We start from the raw sequence: 21,684 nt of genomic DNA, 5'->3' as shown, positions 1-21,684 counted from the left end.
TAAATAATAAATATGTAATAATGCTTTTATCCATTTTAAGTGGATATTGTAAAAATTAAGCTATTTAATTTGTTTGGCCTTTATAATTTCGTTTCCGAATATTTTACTGTGAAATTCCATTTAGTAAACAGAAACAAAGACAAGCTATTAATTATAAACAGGACAATAGAATAATTTTTACGTAAATTGAGTGTAAATACAGGAAAAAACTAATTATATTAAAGATGGGACAAACAAGCTGGCATCCCTCGAACAGAGTTCATATACTCGTTGTCATTTTCAGCCTGGTTCCCACTTTGACTGTTTTATCTTGGTAAAAAGTTAGTTTTAAGATGTTATTAGTGAAGAAAGATAAAAGTATCAAAATATAATATTCACACACACAAAAATATTCATGTATGTCGTCATTAGAAATTTGAAATCAATTATAGAATGTCCTGGATAGACATATCATGTGATTGTCTGTTTCTTCTGTCTTCTTTTGTTTTTCTACGTGAAAATAAGATATCTTTTATAACTATTGATAATATAAACATTTTATTTCTTTATATATTACCTTCAATTACAGCTGCAAACTTTAACACATGGAGCATGTGAAAAAGTATTATTGTATCGATTATTACATTTTTATGAATACACCTGAGACTCATGACAATATATATACTAACCTACTTTAAGTGTCAATATTTTATTTAGAATCATTTTAAACGTTATTATTACATCAAATTATGAAATGGAATGTTCCAAGTATAAGAGTAAGAGGGAGGGGACAGAAGCCATGCGTGGGAAAAAAATGAGTTTTTATCTAAATTATAATAAAATTTACTTATATTTACGAGAAATATCGACAATTTTTTTTCTGGAGAAATGTATCTCGATAAAATTAATTATCTATATGAATGAAACTTTCAATAATACATTAGTTACAATGACTGACGTTCCTTTCTTACCCTTTCTGTAAAATGTCTTGTGTATTAAACATAGTTTCCTAGATTATAACATAATAATGTGTAAAAAAACTAAAAATTGTTAATTTGTAAACGCAGATACTATCACATAAAAAGCATACTGTACTCTGTATATTTAACGTCAGTTATTCGCGATTGAATTTTTCTAAATAAATCTGTTTAATCCGTAATTTGACAGAAAGAAATTGTTTATGGCCGTATTTCATATATCTAATGTTTTTCTCGTGATTTTATTTCTAATATCAAAAAAAATATACATTTCTGATATGGACATACATTAATATTTTTAATTCTGAATATTATATTTCGATACTTTTATCTTTCTTCACTAAGAACAAAGTACTTTTATTTTGAAAAATTAACATTTTACCAAGATAAAACAGTCGAAGTGGGAACCAGGCTGATAATGACAATGAGTATATGAGCTCTGTTCGAGGGATGTCAGCTTATTCGTCCCATCTTTTGATATAATTCGTTTTTTTCTGTATATACACTCAATTTACGTAAAAATTATTCTATTGTCCTGTTTATAATTAATAGCCTGTCTTTGTTTCTGTTTACTGAATGGAATTTCACAGTAAAATATTCGGAAACTAAATTATAAAGGCCAAACAAATTAAATAGCTCAATTTTTACAATATCCACTTAAACTGGACAAAAGCCTTATTACATATTTATTATTTATTCGTGCATATCGACTTCTTTCGAAGAAATAATCATTTATTGTAGATTTTTTTTAACATAAGAGTTAACATAAGGTGTTTGGTTGTTTGTGATTTTTTTTAAGCTGAAAATTATTCTGTCGTCTTTGATGAAATTTGTTACAATTTACTAATTTTTACAGAAACATTAAATTTTAAATGATGACATTAGTTAAAATGTATTAATTTGTACACAAACATTAAATTTAAGGCGTATTTCTTGGTGATCACGTGACCGAAAGCTATTTTTATCTTGGCGGGAATTTTCCCACATTGATCTTTGTCATATCTAATTTGCATATAAGTGATAGTACATTACTAATCTTTATTAAACAGATCTAGACATTTTATATTATTTAAATTTGACTGGATTAATTAAATAATTATATAAAATTGTCAGTGTTTAGTGGGAAAGCTTCAATCGCATTGACATCGTAAGTTTTCCCATGACGTATAGTTGGCGGGAGAATTTGCGCAGTGATCTTTTTTATATCTAATTTGCATATTTATAGTGGTAAATTATTAATCTTTATTAAACAGATTTAGTTATTGTGTATTAATTAAATTCATCGAATTTCATGAAATAATTTTTTTAAACTTTTAGCATTTATTCTAAAACTTTTCGTCATGTGATAAAATTTTTACAGGAGCATCACTATATGAATCAATTGGCGGCAAAATTTAATAGAGTGCAGTTTGGTTTTTCTGTGTTTCTCGTTTTTTCGAAGTTCACTGCGATAAATTTTTATTACGTGGATTCATACATTTTGTGTTGATTGCAATGGATATTTTAAGGCGTAAAGTTTACTGTGAATTAGTTCTAAATTCAGAAAAAAAAGTTGAAAATAATTTATTTTTCGACAATTTGCGAGAACTGATCTTTGTTTGGATGTAAATGAAGGCATGTATTATAGGTTTACTAATTTATTTCTGCATATAATTATCTAGTTCTAATTTCGAGACATTTATGGTTTTTAGTGTTTATAAGCGTGTTATTTAGACATGTCTACCAATTTAGTGCTAAAACGTAGAACTACGTCAAAGAAGAATACAAACTTTAATTAGCAAGTAGTCCCTTTATTAGCAAACTAATTTGTTGGTAGATTTTTTTTACATTTAAAGTGTAATTAGATGAAACTGAATGGATGTGAACATAGAAAGTAGAATATAACAAGACTAATAGATAAAACTATTATTACATATTACTCGATCAGAAAAATTTATACTTGAAGAATTTTGTTTTGATAATTATTGCCTAGGGTTTATGTCGAAAATATTTTTCAGTTATATTTGTAATTACAGTTAATTCAAATAGTAATGGCGCTTAAATATTTATAGGATTGATTGAAGTTTTCGAATTTTTTTTGAGGAAACTGAGAAAGGCAAGAGTATCGACAGTTGTATAATGAACTGAATTTAAGTAAATTAGGTGACTTTGTATGTTTCGATGTAGTTTTTTATAATATTACGATATACGAACTTTCGATTTTGTAAATTGTATTATACTAAAAAATAAAGATTTTCGTTATTCTCCTACTTAATGATGTATTTATAATGTTTCTGAACTAAATAACACTTATTAAATTGATATCCAAGCTTCACAAAGTACTATGAATATTAGAGAAGACCGTTTTACTATAAACTACTACGTTTTACTACAGCTTACTCCAATGTTGATTCTACGAAAAGTAGGTCAGACAAGGACCATTAGACTAATGACGTAGGCTGTTTACATTTTCCGGTTGCATCGGTGCACTCCCGATAGCGTCATTTACAGAAGTCACACCTACTTTTTTCTGACGTGAGCCAATTAGGAATATTAATTTTTTTAACCAATCAGATGACGGCGGGAAATTTAAATTCGATTTATGTCGATAGATGGCCGTCTAAAATTTCATATTTATTTTAATTTTCTCTCTTTTATTGTAATTTCTCGAGAACTAAAGGATATTCCAAAACAAAGTTGGAGAACCCAACTACTCGTGAAAATTCTACGACTTCACAAAATGGTCCAGGTATTTTATAAGAATTTTTTAACGTCTATAGACGTCCCTCACCACTGCCACTCGATCGCCTTGGACGTCTATTTACGTCCCTCACTGTTAAGAGGTTAATAACTGAAGATCTCAACAGTGATTTACTCAAAGACTACTGGATCAGTAAGTACCAGTGACCTAATTAATTTTTGTCTGGCAGAAAATCTTACAATTTTAGCAGACTTATTACAGCCTACTAGATTTGGCGGTCAAACTTGCTCTTATTAGACATAGGACTAACTAACATAAGTGAAGCTAAATTTTTCATCCACCAATACCTAGTCTCAGACCATCTTCCTTTACTCATGTTTATTCCCAATAAAGACATAGATAAAGGTGGAAAAGTGATTATAAAATGATGTAAAATAAATTATTCCTCAATCAAATTACTACAAAATGCTTTACTTTCCTGTTTCTCCTGGAATTACTACTACACAAATGATTTTTCTGTGGATGAACTGGCAGATTATTTGCTATCTAGTTGTTAATATTCATTGATAAATACCTCCCAGTAAAACAACTGGAAATAAAAAATACATTTAAAAAGAAAACTTTCTTAAAGAAAATCATGACAGATGAAATTCCAGAGAAAATAAAACGGAAAAAATTACTATTCAAAAAGTTAAAAAAGAAGATACCTTCCAAACAACACAATAATATACAATCAGAAATAAAAAAATCTATCAAAACAAATAAGAACCAACATTTGTACCGAAGAATCTAATTATTATAGTAACTTATTCCATAACACAAACTCATCGGCTGAATTTTGTTAAAATATAAGAAAATTGCCCTTGAATACAACTAAACAGAAAGAGGACACCAAAATAAGATCACAGTTCGTCAAAGGATACCTATCAGAAAATGATCAAATTATAACTGAAACTTTTGCAAAATATTTCAACTTCTTGTGGGACAAGGAATCTACAATAAGACTAAATCGATCACCACAGTTAACTATGTCTATAAGAACTTTAAACTCTCTTGTTTTCGAAGCCACCACTGCAAACAAAGTCTATAACACAATTATGAATCTAAAGGCTAGCACACTCAATAGAGATAATATAAATATAGATATAATCAAATCAATTGAAGAAATAATTGCTACACCTTTATCCTTCCTGATAAATAAATCTTTTGAAAAAGGCACATTTCCAAACAAACTAAACTATAGCATGGTTATACAGATATACAAAAATAAAGGGTCTAAAATTTATATTGAAAACTATTGACCAATCATTATCAACCCTGTGTTGGTAAAAATTATAGAGGAAATCTTCAACAAAAAAGTCTGGAAATTTATAAACACATTAAATGCTATTCATCAACATCAATACACCTACAAACCAAAACTTCTCTACAAAAGATGCATTGCTACATTTTAAACAGAAAGTAACTGATAAATTACATAAATCTCTTTTAATTATAGCAATATTTTTAGACCTATCCAAAGCTTTTGACAGTGTGGACCTCAGGATTCTTGAAAGATAACTGTATAACATTGGTCTAAGAGAGGTTCTTTTAAAATGAATAATGTCATATTTATTAAACCGTAAATATCATGTAAAAGTCAATAATGTATGCTCAAATAGTTTCTTATCTAAAACTGAAATTGTCAAGGATCAATACTAGCACTGTTGCCCTATTTGAAGCTTTGTCCAAAGTTGATGCCTTTCAGGAAGACTTTCTACAGGAAACTGACTCTATTTAGGTGTTAGATTTGTGAAGAGAACCTGAAAAACTTCATGTGGCCAGCCCACTGGTGAGATGTAAATCTACCTACAACTAATTACCAGTGTTTTATCCACTAAGATATTGATGGGGCTAAGCACATAAGGAAGCCAGTATTAATTACCATGGCCCAGACCGAACTTGTGGTATTTAAAAATTTCAAGTAATTTCAAAAAATGATAATGTTTTAGTGTAATTATTTATATTGTAAATGTATGTAATTTTTCCTATTAACTTTACTTAAAATAATTTAACTTAAACAATGTTAAGGAATGTTTTAGAAGTTAGACAAAATGGCCATGGTGGGAAAATAATTTCAATAATATGAAAATTTTCTTTTTACAATATATTTTGATGTTCATTACTTGAGGTTCATCTTTAACTGGAATTTTTGAGCCTTATAAAAATTCATTCCGAGGTCATTGTCATAAAATAAATTTTGTATTTTTGGATGTCAAAAGTCCATTAATTACTGTCTGTGCTAAAAAAATAAAAATAATCATTTATGGCACTGAATTCAATTTTATTTCTATTAATCAGCATATTGCATCAAGTTTACAATTGTATATGCTATCCTATGATGATGAAAACATGCTTAAATTAAAGCACTCTTTTAATCTAAAATATTTACGTTAACTTATCAGTTTAGTTTTGCATGGCAAATTGTATGGTAGGCCTATATATATGATTTAATTTAAATTTTTCAAACTATGTAATAATAATTATTAATTGGTTCATAAATTATGGTTTTATTTTGTGTAAATTATTTTTGGGGAAATTTTGGGTCCTAAAAATATTCTGCATGCCTTTTCATGAGTTGCATTGTGTCACATTACTTCTTGCTGTCTACAGATGGCTACCACTGGTCTACCTTATTGTGAGAAAAAAATCAACAAGGCAGTCAAAGAGGCAAATTCCCTGACTTTTCTTGACATTTTGACAATTTTTGTCAAATTTCCTACTTTCCAGGTGCATAGGAACACTGTATATTTCTGATCAACATTTCATATAAAATCAGAGCGCAATACATATATAAACATCTTCAAACTCAATGTTATTAATCAATGCCAAATGATTGCTGTAATGCATCATGCTATTTTTCGGCTACTATTAATAATTACATTTAAATTGGCATTGATCAGAGAACAAAAACTTAAGTATCAATATTAATCAGAAAAAATAAATAAAAATAAGATTTATGAAACAGAAGATAACATGCAGTAGTATGTTAAACCTATAATAAATTACTACTAAAATTAAACTCCAGATTCAAACAGTTAAGTAATTATCAAAAGGCACATGTGGTTTGGATAGCATTAATGTCAATAGTAGTGATAACTTAAATGCAAATACAAAGTATTATGTAAATATAAGTTTCTCTTTCAATATAGTTTAATAATAATAAAACTAAATATATACAAAAATATTTTCTTAATTTTTAATATACATTTTAAATTTACCTCTGATATCCTCATGTATATTCCTCTACTATTTTGGCCAATATCAAAGTAAAAGTTCTTATTTTCAACTCTCATGTGTTTTCCTTCAGGAAGTTCTCCTTTGAAACCTGAAATAATGTAATTATATTACTATTTATACACTTTTAAGGATTAATTGATAAAATTATAAAACTTAATTATCAATAATTATAATAGTATAATCATTAATAAATAATTTTGAGAAATGATAATTCAACATAATGTTCAAAATTTATATTATTCCTAACACAGGCATAATTGAGAAATATCTTGTTTATCTTCTGAATAATGAAACTTATTCAAATTTATTAATAAAAATCAATTTTATTAAAGCATATATTGTACCAAATTAAGATGACCAATCTTTTTCAATCATAAAATGACATGTAAAGCAATATTATAGATTAAATTTTCCAAAATTAAAACCAATATTTAAATACGTATTTTAAATGAAACATGTCGTATTAAAATTGCATACATTTTAGATTATTATATACAGAATTATCATTATTATTAGAATGTAAGTTGCTTAATTTTCAAATATTTATAAATTCATCAATTAAATTCAACTAAAATTGCTTAAATTTATTTTGAAATCAAAATCTGATATACTTAGGACGACAGGATATTAAAAATTAATAAATTTATTTAAAAGTGATATATTTATTTTAGATAAATTTTATAATAAAGCCCAGATATACAATCGATAAGAAACCAGAAAAAGTTTTAACTTTAGAAAGCTTAACATTTTCGGAACATTTACAATTCCGACAACTGCTGAATTATCGGGCTAGCAAATGGCTATAGTAATATTAATAATTTAAGTTAATTTGGTACTAGAGTTAGGCGTTAGGCGCCATCTCTTGCTAAATTTAATAATTAGAATTTTAATTAAATAATTTAAATAAATTTAGGCTTAACTGGAAGAAAAGAATCGGCCCGAAGCGGGATTCGAACCCGCAACTTCTGCTATCCGTGCAGACACGTTATCCGTTAATATTACTATAGCCATTTGCTAGCCCGATAATTCGGCAGTTGTTGGTCTTTATATATAACGGGTTAGTTGTTGTTTATTTATATTTACAATTCCATTATCAGATCTGCTTAGCACAAAAAATGATATTTTAAACTCGACATTCTAAGTCAAATATTCATTATTTTGACTTAGAATTCATAAATACATAATATACATTCTTTAGATTAAAAAAAAAAAAAATATTCAATTTAGAGTGATGAATCTAAAATGTGATTATTTTTTTCACCAAGATCTGATGATGGAATTATGTGTTCGAAAAACTTCAATCATTCTAAAATTGAAACTTTTTATGGCTTTCTAAATGTTTGGTATGTGCATTTGAGCTTTATGATGAAATTATGGAGCAGTCTTATATGCTAAATTAAACAAAATTCATTTACAATTTTTATAATGTAAGACAATCCTTAAATCATTTTGGTATTCACCCACTCTTCAAATATTTAAAAATATTTGTTATTTATAAGTAAGTTTCTACAAAATTTTACTGAGAATAAAATTATTTACATTTTAACAATGTAGAAATTTCTAATCTTAGTTCTGTTTGCACGAAAAAATTAAAATAGTCTACTAATTAATGCGTATCTGTGAATGTAATTATTAAACTGTTTTCTGAACCAGAATTTCATGATCTCAGCTAATTGATGATATTTTGTAGATATACTATGTCAAATAGATGCAAACAAATTGTAATAGTTTCAGATCCAACAATCTAGCAAAGCTATCCCATTTAATTTATTTTTTAGGTTATTGAGCTTATTACATTCCACCAAATATTTGATTAAAGAAGGGAGAACTATTATGTTAGAATTATAATCATATCATAAATGTAAATCTACAATTTCACAAAGCAAATGACACACCATAATAGTAGATAGTTGCTTGTACTGATTCTATCATAAAACAAATATGACTCGGGATCAATGTCGTAAGTGGTATCAACAATATATCTATGTTCACTCAATAATTGTTACATAAAGTAGTGTAAGCATTTATGTGACTTCAATAATACATGTTATACAGGTGTTTTTTTTTTTTTTAAATTCAAATTTTAGAAACACTATCAAACTATACTGTTTCCAAAACTAATTACATAATAGATATTTTTTTAATGATATCAAACATGCCGACAGAATAAAACAAAGGTATTGATTAAACTGTGTACAACTATTATATTTTACAAACAATATTTTTTGTTTATTCGATAATTACAACATAATGCAAAGTACTGTATTTTATAGCATATAAGACAATATTTTTCCAGAAAAAGAAAAAGCTCAAAAATTGCCCTGCTTCTTATATATGAAGTTGCAATTTCCGCATATGCTAACGAATTCCCTAACCGCCCTCAGTAGACTACAGGTAACAAGGGGTGCAGAATATTTTCGGGACTCAATTTTCCCCAAACATAAAATTTCCCTGAACATCTTCATCCGGACGCTGCAAGCAGGCATAAAATTTACTTGGCCAGAAGGAAAAAGGTATCTGTTCGAATCGCTCTAGCATTATCTGCTTGAAAATTACTGCACACTAGCACAAAATATGGCAAAACTTTATGAACAAATTAATAATTATCACTATGTAGTTTAGAAAATTCAAATTGATAATTAAACAGGCCTACCATATAATTTGCTGCCCAACACTAAATATAAATTAACAATTTTTTTTTTTAAATTAAAAAAATGCTTTAATTTAACCACCTGTCGTCGTCACAGGGCAGTGCATACAATTATAAATTTGATGAAATATAATGAACAGAAATAAAACTGAAGTTGTCCTTGATGTCATGAAGAACCTATTTTTAGCATAGAGTGATAATAAAAGGGCTTTTTGATATCCAGAAATGCATAATAAAAAATTTATTCATGATGACGACAGCTATACAAACATTTTCTGAAATATTATTTAAAAGATGCACCAATTTTTTTTACAAAAAGATATGATTTTTAGAGTTTTTGACTGACTTTTTCATCATTATTATTACTATTAATTAATTTTTTTGAAAATGCAACCATATTTTTATGAAATTTTAAAATATATTTCAACGTTAATAATTTTTATTTTATAATAAATTATGAAAAAATATGAAAAATAAAGTTTATTAAATGACGACAAAACTTTATTTACATATTTAATCAAGATAATTCTGAAAAAGTTTTTAAATACAATTTATTAATTGGCAAATTTTTTATATGAAGGAATGAATGAATATTTCATTTTAATTCAAACTGACATGAACATTCAGTCATTAAAAAGAGTTTTGAAATAAAAACAGACTTTCCTTTTTTGGTTCTTAAAGTTTTCTTTTGGTTTCAATCTTACTTGTTAGAAACAGAAACCATGGTTTGGTAAAAAGACAATTTCTTCTTACTTCAAGTGCATAACTGTGTAAATGAACAGCAACATAGCAGGTGACTAAACTTGTCAGAAACAAATTAAATAATGTTCCAAATTTTAATTTTGAAACAAAAGAATCTTAAATTTTGTTAATTTCCCTAATTAATGTCTATAGGCTTATCCAAGAATTTACTCCATTTTATTGTAATGTTCTTGTGCCTATTGCCATAATATTAATTAAAAAATTGCTGGTTGTTAGGTTAAGTGCTAATGTTTTCGCTAGGGTTTCTCATTTCCTGGTCTTTTGCTTGTCCCGGGATTCCGGGATAAAAGTGAACTGTTTCCATGGGATCCCGGGACAAAATTAATTATTTTTAAGATATACAAAATATCATGAAATCAAATGATATAATTATTTTTCGTTTTTTAAAGTGATTTAATACGTTCTGCAACCTCCAAAATCATATTACTGCATAGCCGAATATAACGCGATATTTTTCGACCATTTATTTTCCGTTAAAAAATCGACTTGCGCTAAAATTCGGAATTTAAGTAATGGAATGTAATATAAACAAGGACATTTTCCTACAGAGATTAAAACGCGACTGAACGTCAGACCTAGCTCGACCGACCACTTCAAAACAACCATGTGATCTAGTTAGTAGGCCTGCGCTTTTGTTTGCATAGCGCTACTATAGTAAGGCTATGTCTCCGCTTGTTCGAAGTTCATTAGTCACGTGATTTTTCCACCACCTTTTAGTCACGTGGGCTCTCACAGACGCCATTTTTTATCTTAAAATCGTGAAATTTTTGGCTTTGCTCGAAAAATTATTATTACATCTTTCTTTTCTTTATTTTCTCTACTCTTAAACAATATAAAATATTTCTATATTGACAAAAATGCTTTATTTGTGTCGAATTTAATGTAATTTGATACGTAAAACGCAAAAAATAAACATATCAAATTTCAACTCGCTGTAATTTATCTCATGTTTCAGCCGATTGCCATCGGGTTTGTTTGTAAATGGGGAAGAAATATGACTCATTCAAGTTAAGTCAGTAGAAATTTCGTACTACTGCGAGAAAATTTGTCAATAGACCCGCTTTATCCCCTAACGCGAAAGTCAATAATGAATAACGGAAGTCAATGAGTTCTCATTCTGAAAACAGTTCAGATTCTGAATAAACATTTCCGTTTTTTGTTGTTACTTACGTAATATTAATTTTGTTTTACATTACTTAATTTTATTGACATGAATGTAACCTGTGTTATTAGCTATAAATACCTAAATAAATGCTTATCTGATTGAATTTTACTTTCTTTGAATTCTTTTATGAGTATTTTTTTTTTTTGTCTAAATATCTTTATGAAAATTTTGGAGTCACGTTAAATTCGGGTCGCGTTATTATTCGGGCTAATACGGTATAATGCAGTGTAAGAATATATATTAAAAAATTACCTTTGAATCACGTAGAAATTTTCACAAATAGAAAAAATTTATTAAAGTTTGCTGGAAACTGCATACAACAACAAAAAATGACTTTGAATTGAGTTGAAAATTTAAAGAGAAAAATGAATTTAGATCAAACTTCTAACTTAGAAGGTAATTTTTGATTTTTTAAATAAAATATAATACAAAATATTGTAAATTTTTATAAGATTTTAAAAAGCAAAGATGGTCAATACTCCAATCACTCAATCTAATTCATATTTTAGTAATGAAAAGTCTTGCTACCGAGAATGCCTTTTCGATTCAATTGATGTGATTGGAATCGTGTTTAATGCATTTAAGAGAAGACAAATATTATGTGTTTTTCACCTGTATCCTGAAAGATTTCTAGTTCGTTTTCGAGACTGTAGTACTTCTTTTGTTCCCTAGTATTCTTGATATGTCTACCTCGGCTGCATTAATAGAAAGATCATAGCCCAATAATTCGGCAGTTCGTTTGTTTTTAATGAATCAGATTATGAAGAAAAACTTCATACTCACTGACTTGTACTCGTTTGTATCCTTGCCCAATTTGCACAACTTGGCGTTACGCAGTCATTGAAGCTACTGGGCATGGTTAAAAATTAAGACAGCATAAGCACACTTATTCCAGATATTACCGGTAAAGAATTTTGAAAGTCCTGCCACAAATAAGCTACGTATTGATTATTGACCAGTTGTGACGTGCCATAACGAGCAAAAATTAAAAAAACTAATAGTAGGTTTAATATTAATAAATACAAATGTATTCTGACAGTTTATGAGTTAATTATACTTTCTATTTGCAAAATTTCCTCAACCTTAACGTAAAATAAGAAAAAAGTGAATTTTTAAGAAATTTGCGGGATTTCCCGGAATAAGAAAAATTTCCGGGGTTAAAAAAACAACCGGGATCCCGGAATCTCGTTTGAGAAACCCTAGTTTTTGCCCATGTTGAATGGACATCATCAGGAAAACTAATCCCCCAGCTGCAGAAACAATGGGGGATTGTAAACACATGTAGAGAGGGGAGATGATGAAAGGAGAGAGAAAGGGGAGGGAGAGGATAGTAAGATTTATAGTTTGAAGAGAGACTTCCACATTCTGGGAAAGGAGTCAACATTGCAAAAATTAATAGTGGTGTTATTGCAGGTAGCCTTATATATTTCCACCTGCTCAAGACGTTTGAGAAAGGGTTGCCTGGAAGAGTTTGATAGTGCATGCCTCTTACATAAGTCCACATCAATGTCTGGATCAGAGGTGAAGCTAGCCAATGTAGTGTTGACCTATCCTTTCGTGACGAAAGTCTGATGTTCCTTGAGGTAGGTGTTTAAAGGGCATGTTGTAACACCTATGTATTCTAAGTAGCAACTGGATCTATGATTGGTGATGGGGATAGTGTAGATGCCTAGTTGGAGGTGCATGTCTTAGCATTACGGAGGAGGACCCTTTCTCAAACTTCTTGAGCAGGTGGCAATATATAAAGCCACCTGCAATAATGCAGCTATTAATTTTCATGATGTTGACTCCTACCCCACAATATGGAAGTCTCTCCTCAAACTATTAACCTTATTATCTTCTCCCTCCCCTTTCTCTCTTCTGATGTCATGTCCCCACTTCACATATGTATGGCAATCTCCCGTTGTTTCTGCAGCTGGGAGATTAGTTTTCCTGATGAAGCCCGTTCAACATGGGTTAAAACGCTAGCATTTATTAACAGTTTATAGTCTAATATTGTATGACACATGTTTGATCTTGTACTTCAGAGGTCCACGAACATATGCCTTACGTTCCTTTATTTACCATTGTTTTAAACATGTTTTTTTCATAATTTCTACGTTCATAGAGTTTTGGATAGATAATATAACACCTAGCTTCATATGTTGACAGAAAATAAATCAAAAATTAAAAGTTATTTTAATATTTTTAAAATATATTGAAATAACTAATAATACTAAATAAAATATTTACATAAATATTTATAGTTTATATTAATAATAGTCATTTAATTAAATTAATTAATTAAAAGTTATGTTAAATATACTGTAGGATAAAACCATTTACGTTAATGTAATAATAAACATAAGAAAAGTGGCAACACAAATGATATTCAGACAAACAAAGAATTAAAAACATTAAATTAAAATTAAAAAAATGTATGATAGTTTTCATGTATTAATACTCACATTTGACAAAAAGTAAATACTTTATTATCTGATTATACAAAAATTACATTTAAAAACATAATATATTATGTATGTGGTTCAATATATTTTTCTATGGAGCACTAAGCATACCTAGTCAGATGAAGCAAAATGGTGTTCTAAAAAAATCAAAAACTAAATCTCTATTGAATATATCATCATAAATTTTTGTCAGATGATAGAAAACATCTGACAGAATAAAAATATCATCATTCAATCAAATTCAATCAAAAACTTTTCTTATTTTCACTTGTTTGCATGAAATTTAAACTATCTAAAATTCAAACTATATCAACGAATCCTTACATAATATATATCAGATTAAACAGGAAAAAACAATGATCTTTAATGAGTCTAATAATGAAAACCATGAAGTTATTTGTTTTCAAACAGCATGATTGTATGGTAAAAACTCAGCAAACAGAAGCAGAGCATGGCAAAAGGTCAGACCAGAAAGCATTAAAAAAGTGCTGGGTTTTAGGTTTTCTTAGTAGTTTTAATTCAAGTATACCCAGTTTTGAATGGTAATATTCCATAATATTAATTTTCTACTGCAAATTTCTTTGCAATTGCTTTAATTTCCTCCAAATCTCACTCACATGATTGGAGATATTCTGCACTTCTGTGATAACTTCTACCCAAATCAACTCTTGAATAAAAATGTTGTTGTTTAATTAATTATCATTATTAGCTATGGATAAGCACTTTTTTGTGTATTCAAGTTGAATATTTTAATAGTATATGACTTCTTTTAAGAATCTCTTTTCCTCTAATTTAGTTTTATTTAAAAAATAAAACAAAATTAGAAATAGAATACACACAAATAATTTGAGGTAGAATAGCTTAAATACACTTAACACTGTGTGTTGAAATAGAGGCATGTCTTATGTGCTGTAAAATATAGTACATAAAAGTTTTCTATAACAAAAGTGTATTTTAATTATAACTGAGAAATAATGAATAATATATAAGAACCATACACAAGCACACATTTTAGAATAAACAAATAAATAGAAATTTTCAAATTCATGTTTTTTTTGAAATTTTTTTTACCTGAAATATCAAAATGTTCTTAATCTCATTCAGCATTATTCTTCAAAATGAAAGTGTGATACATTTTTAAAAATACTTCTAAATTTAAATCATGCAACTTCTCTTCATTAAACTATATAAAACTTCACACCATAATAGTAATAAATCAAAAAACAAGTTGCCTACTTTAGAAAACCAAAAAATATTTATTTTGAAACATTTTTAGTCTAACTTTGAGCACCTTCACATCTTGATCACACCTGTAAATCGTAATTGAAACACAATAAAAATAGAATATTTTATAAATACAGTATGTAACATTCTTCTTGTAACATTCAACTATTCAAAAAGAAATCGTAAAAACTATAAAAACACAACAGATGAAGGAGTCGGCAGTTTACTCAGATTAAATGTTTTCTGAGATTATATACCTTATCAGATTTTTAACCCAAAATAATAACAGATTCAAACCTTTTAAAATTTGTTATTCCATGAGTTACAGATATAACAAGTAACAAATTCACAGTTTCATAATTCAATCCAAATATTCTTTATCTTACTCTATGACATTCATAACTTTCTAGACAATTTTTGCATTCAATTCAAATGATTTTATGTTTTAGATATGATAAAATACATACTGTAACTCTGTAAATGATGAAAAATATCATTTATTGTCTTCATATTTTATACAATGCATGCTTTTATGTTTCAATAACTCTTAAAACATTTTTAGTACTTAGATAAGTACAAAAATTCTAGTTAAGTCTCTTAGATAAGTAGCAATTCTGGTTAATTATTCATATGGTCTTCAATTGTGATGATCTTACAGAGTCTCTCTGTAACAGGTAAACTACAGACAGGATGCCTTTGTGTGCTTTTTTTATAGGTCATGGAGATGCACTCTAATGCTCTCTGCTGGCATTATGTGATGAATTGTCACACTAACTTTAATCATTTCCATATATGCTTGACATTTATCTTCATGCCATGTTTTGCAGTAATACAACAACTCCTTCTTGGTGTACTAATTTTTATGGCAAGGAGTGTATTTACAAGCTAGAACAAACAGGAGGCTACATTAACAGAAAAGATAGATTTAGTCTTCCACAAGCCTGGCAAGCCTTACTACATATATACAAAATATAGGGACAAAGAAGTGGATGTAATATAATATATTCATTTTATATATCTTCTTTTATTTGATCTGGTTTTTGAATTTATATGAAATTTTTTGAAGCTATTTTTAAATTTTTTTGAATAAATCAGGGCTATATTCAAATTCTGTTGGATATCTGCCAATTTAAATTTCTAAACACAGACAACCAAACCAATACCAGCAACTATGTAATTAACAAATAAAGAAAATATTTACTAATTATAGTTGCTGCTATTGATTTGGTTGTCTGTGTTTATATGATCCCAGTTTTGGAGAGTTACTGAATATTGCTTCGCTGGCCAAGTCCTATTTAAATTTCTATATGTATAGAACACTCCAGTGTCTTTAGCTGCATTAAAATTCTATTGAATCTTTGGAAACGCTTTCAAATTCTTTTTTCTACTCATATATCTGAAGAGGGCCAATGAAGAGGCCAAAAACATCTCTTTTTTAAGAAAATAATACTGAAAGTATTGAAGTGTTAGGTAAATTATTAGTTATCTCATTTCCAGCTTCCATGAATGTTTTTGGCAAAGTTATTTTCCATTTGAAATAATGAACTTTTCTGTATAAATTCAACAATATGAAGGTTGTTCAAAAAGTTCCCAAACTTTATTTATTACAAAAAAAATACTTCACTTACAGTTTATTTGTCAGGGTCCCCTTCAAAGTAGTCTCCTCCCCAACATATACATTTATCCCAACAGTGTTTCAACTTTTTGAAACAGCCCTGGAACACTTTTCCAGAATGCTCATAAGCTCCTCCATTTTTTTTTCTATCTCTGGAATGGTAGCAAATCTTTTTCCTTTGAGTGTGTTTTCTAGTTTGGAGAACAGGAAAAAGTCGCATGGGGTCGGGTCAGGTCAGGTCAGGTGGGTAGGGAAGCACAGTACTTTTGTTTTTGGCCAAAAACTCACAAGTTCTAATGGACGAATGAGTCAGTGTTGTTGTTGTGGTGAAAAAAACCATTTACCACTCCTACAAAGTTCAGGCTGTTTTCACCTGATTCTGTTTCTTAGGCATTTCATAACCCCCAGGTAGTACTGTGTAGACTGTCTGGCCAGTAGTTAGGTATTCGTGATGCACAACCCCCTTTGTATCGAAAAAAACAGCCAACATCACCTTAACATTTCAGCAATATTGTCAAGCTTTTTTGGGGCAGGGGAATATTTCACCTACCCATTATGAAGATTGCATCCTTACCAGAAGCCTTGGTAATCAACTCAAAAGTTTCCATAAAAGATTTTGAGTTTCACATGGAATTTCACAGAACAACGCTGCTCCTTCAAAGAGCTCATTTCAGCAGATCCGATTTTTCGCCGAACACCACTTCACATAAATGGCCATAACTAATCACCAAAACAAGATATCAACAAACGGGTTGAAACATGTTACTCGGAAGGTTTCTGTGAACACAATGCTTCCAAGCAGATTAAAACATAACCAACTGGAGATGTGCTATTCAAAAAGTTTGGGAACTTTTTGAACAACCCTCATATACCATTTTAGACATTTTCATGATGTTCCACATTAAATTTTATGCTTGTTTTGCCTTTTACTATGCTGAATTTGTCTTTTCCGTGTATAAGGAGTGTTCAATAAATAACTAGCCAAATGCAACAGCATGAAATAGAAACAATTTATTTCAACAATAATTGCAGATTGTTAAGGCACTTATCCCATTGTGACACCAGCCTAGTTATGCTCCACTGAAGAATGTAGCAGGACATTGGTGGAGCTAATGTTAGACAGCATCTTACAGTACAGTGTCTGAAGAAAACCATTTGCCTTTAAGTGTCCTTTTGAGTTTAGCGCACAATACTGTGCACAGTATCAACACTCAGGTCTACCGTAGCTGCAATGTCACAAACCATTATCCATCTGTTCGCTAGCACCAAGTCTTCCACCATTTGCACATTCTGCAGTGTGGCTGCATGATTCATGCTGAGGCTACAGATGTTTGCCTTATATGGGGGTGGGATGTCCCTTTGATACACTTCACATTTGCATGCAAATTTTCTACTTAGAGCTGCACTCATAGGCTGGTTATTTACTGAACACCTCTTATATTTGTCTGTATTATACCAACATCATACCTATATTTATTGTTTCATTATTCACTTCACTTTAATTATGCACAGTTCATTTTGTCTGAATGCAAACTAATAATTGAATCAAAGCAATAGCAAGTCAATATTATTATTTCAAGGGGCCATCTATCATTACCACTTGCCACTACCATGGCAGTAATGTTGCTGCTATCATAAAAAAGATTTTAAAAATTATACACATTCACATTAGTGATCTTAAACATTGTTACATTGACCCTTGACAGTTGAAGACAGATTGCTGCACTTGTCAGCACAGAGTGGTGATCCTTGCACTGACTAGGTAGAGAGATAGTGCTTGCTCTTGTTGACATAGAGAAGCAATCCTTACATTTGCTTGGTGTCCATTACTTTGTTCTTGTGTTTTGTTCATTTTTGGCATACACTTTTCATTAGATTAGATGTGCACAATGCTTTTTTTTTTATTTAATTTTTGCACCCCTATATTCCATTAGGTGTGTTCAATCACACCAGTGAGGATGGGCATTATCACTTTAATCCCACTGTATGTTGAAAATGAAATTCTGGACTCCTTTTTTTTTTTAATTACTTTTTGGATTCCTCATCTCAATTAATGTAAAATGGCAAAGTTTTATCAAAAGTGACCAGTAAGATTTTGAGTTCGAACTCAATTCTATAAGCCATATACAAGAGGCTTTGCTAACACACTACCTCAAATATAACTTTATTTTGATACAAGAAATCCGTTAATTTGAGCTTCAAGGGACGATAATCATGACTTCAAACTATCAAGTTTTGAATTATCTGAGATTTACATATATCTGTACAATATGCCAAATGCCATGTAACCAATGTAATTTATTAAGCAAACAGAATATGGATATATATACTGCTATTTTTGTTAATTGGTAATCAATAATAATAATATAAATAAACTGCAGGTAAACATTACATGTCTGGTGAGACCTCACAGGTTGCTAGATAGATTTTATGAAAAATAGAGCAAATTCCTCAAAACGTAGCCCAAATTATTTTTAAAGTGGCCCAAAAAGTAATAAGTTGTCCAAACGTACTTGAGCCCTACAAATATCTCAATCTGCTAGTTGTAGCCCAATCTTGCAATCTCAAAACCCAGTTGTATTTTATAAGATAAGAGAAAAAAGGGTAGTCCATGAGTAAGGTGACACCCAAAAATGTGTTACTGTAAGGGTGCGACTATGCAGGCCCGAGTGAGAGTATGTGGCAAGAAGACGTAAGATGCGATAAATATCAAACCCTGTCAGATATGTGCGAGAACCAGATATTCACTCTTGCCAGCAAGATTTCTCATGTCTCGCTTGTACATGGTTTTCTTTTGTGAGAGCTTTATTGCTCGCAACCTCTCGCTTGCTTGTAATTCACGTCTGCATAGTCGCACCCTAAAAGCAAAGCCATGCTGACTGGTTGAGAACTGTTCTTGGTCTATTGTTCTCTTACAGTATGGAGGCACTTCAATCTAAATCAGGCATGTCAAAGATATGGCCCGTGAGACAATTAGTTGTGGCCCGCAACATCAATACAAAAATGCTATTTGTTTATATTTTTATTATTTTGATACCAAAGAAAATGGGATATTTTGTAAACAAATAATACTTAATAAACAAAATTGTTGTACTCAATTATTACTATTATGGTTTTAGTTTTTATTTTTATTTATTCATATTACTTAGAGATGTTTATTTTTTGATTTATTTTTGTGTTTAATTTCTTGTTTACATTATGTTTTTTCTATTCCATCTTTTGGATTTCAACTTAAAGTCTGTCTTGGCAAGATCATTTATTGCACAATTTTCACTATTTTGCACATATAAAGAGTGTTTTCGACATATTAGTAAAGTACAGTTTATGCTTGTATTTTGAGTATTGCGATCCTTATTTTCAGATCATTTTACAGACCTGCTTTGAGCCTGTAAATTGGCCGAGAATGTTTGTTCTGTGATTAAAGTTATTGCTGGAAAACTAGAAATGGTGTTTTTTATATTTTATTGTGAAATCTCGGGTTATTAAAAAGGAATCTTTTGAGTCGGCTTTTTTCGGCTACTTTTTAGAAAAATTTTGGCTACAAAAGCTACAAACATCTGGCCCGCTGTCATACTTGAGACAAAAAATTGGCACTTAAGCAGTTTGAGTTTGACACCTCTGATCTAAATGAAAGAGTTAGCATACACATATCACAGTTCGGACAGAGTTTTCACTTCAAATTTCAAAGTAGCCATATTTCAAACTAACCACATTCTTTAGCATGTAAATATATTCTTGGTCAGAATAAATAGTATAGTTATGAACTAATGGGATTTCAAAATATCTGAGTTCGAATTAATGACAATTTCCTGTATCTTTTTTTGTGAAAGCTTTCAGAATGTAATATATCATATTCCTAAAAAATACAAACATCAATTTCTGATGTAAGTAAATTCCAAATACAGGTATACCTCGCCTTACGTCTGTAATTGGTTCCAGGAGAGGCGACGTAAGTCGAATTTACTTGTGTAGTTACGACGTAAGTCAAAACCACGGTGGAAAACGCAAATAATCAGCACTTAAAGACCACTAAATAAGACGACAACACAGAAACACAGATGTTTTCATGTTTTGTTCTCTAGGATTTATGATGATTATATTAACATTTACTGTAAATGTACATGTTTTAATATGATTTTATGTGCTTTTAACGCTTTTCTAGTGATATTACGACTTCAATATTTGTGGCGGACGGATGTAAAGTTGAATAAAATGACAAAGTTGATTTTTATTTTTCCATATACTTTTTTGACAAACGTTATAATCGAGAACGACGTAACTTGAGGTATACCTGTATTGAATGACTAATCCATTTTCCACAATACATCCCCATTCTTTAGTCTGAGAATTTGTGTTGATGAATTCTCAAATTCATTAATTTGCATATTAGCATATATTATTAAATACTATTTGATATGTTTGATTTCTTAAAACAAATTAAAGTACATTATATTCTTTGAATCATATGGAATTTAATTATTTCATTTATTACCAATTCAAACTTATCTACATCATCACATAAGCAACATGACAAAGTGCAATGGATACACAAGATTAAGATGCAACATGCAACATGACATGGGTGCTTGTGGTGTTATCCTCCCACGAGTTTGACTTCATCAATCCATAACTGCCAAACTTTTCCTTCCTTTGTAATACATAAATGGCAATCTTTCAATGCAACAGCTTGGGTATGCATCTTGTAATGATAAACATTTTCAACAATTTTTTCAAAAATAACTTAAAATGTTCAGAATGATGCTGATATTTAATTCCTTACTGAAGCAGAAAATGTTAATCTTTGGATCACTTCTCATAATATTTAAAACTTCCTATTATGAAAGTTATGTTCTTACATTCCTATCCTGAGTATTTCTTTTGGAGACCTCTTTTGTATGATTCCTCA

General features: G+C 29.5%; 1 protein-coding gene across 2 annotated transcripts in view; it reads right to left on the bottom strand.

Moving 5' to 3' along the window:
- The window catches only part of LOC136981910 (transcriptional regulator protein Pur-beta-like), a 117,902-nt gene that overhangs the window by 12,207 nt on the left and 84,011 nt on the right, over nucleotides 1–21,684 (bottom strand). For both annotated transcript variants that reach the window (XM_067278297.1, XM_067278299.1), the window contains exon 6: nucleotides 6,897–7,003. In XM_067278297.1, coding sequence (XP_067134398.1) covers nucleotides 6,897–7,003 — 107 coding nt within the window. The remainder of the gene's footprint in view (nucleotides 1–6,896; nucleotides 7,004–21,684) is intronic.

This window comes from Centruroides vittatus, unplaced genomic scaffold (assembly GCF_030686945.1).
Source record: "Centruroides vittatus isolate TY-2023 unplaced genomic scaffold, ASM3068694v2 contig_799, whole genome shotgun sequence".
NCBI lineage: Eukaryota > Metazoa > Arthropoda > Arachnida > Scorpiones > Buthidae > Centruroides > Centruroides vittatus.
Note: the sequence above shows the minus strand (reverse complement) of the source record. Positions and strands in the feature narration are given on the sequence as shown.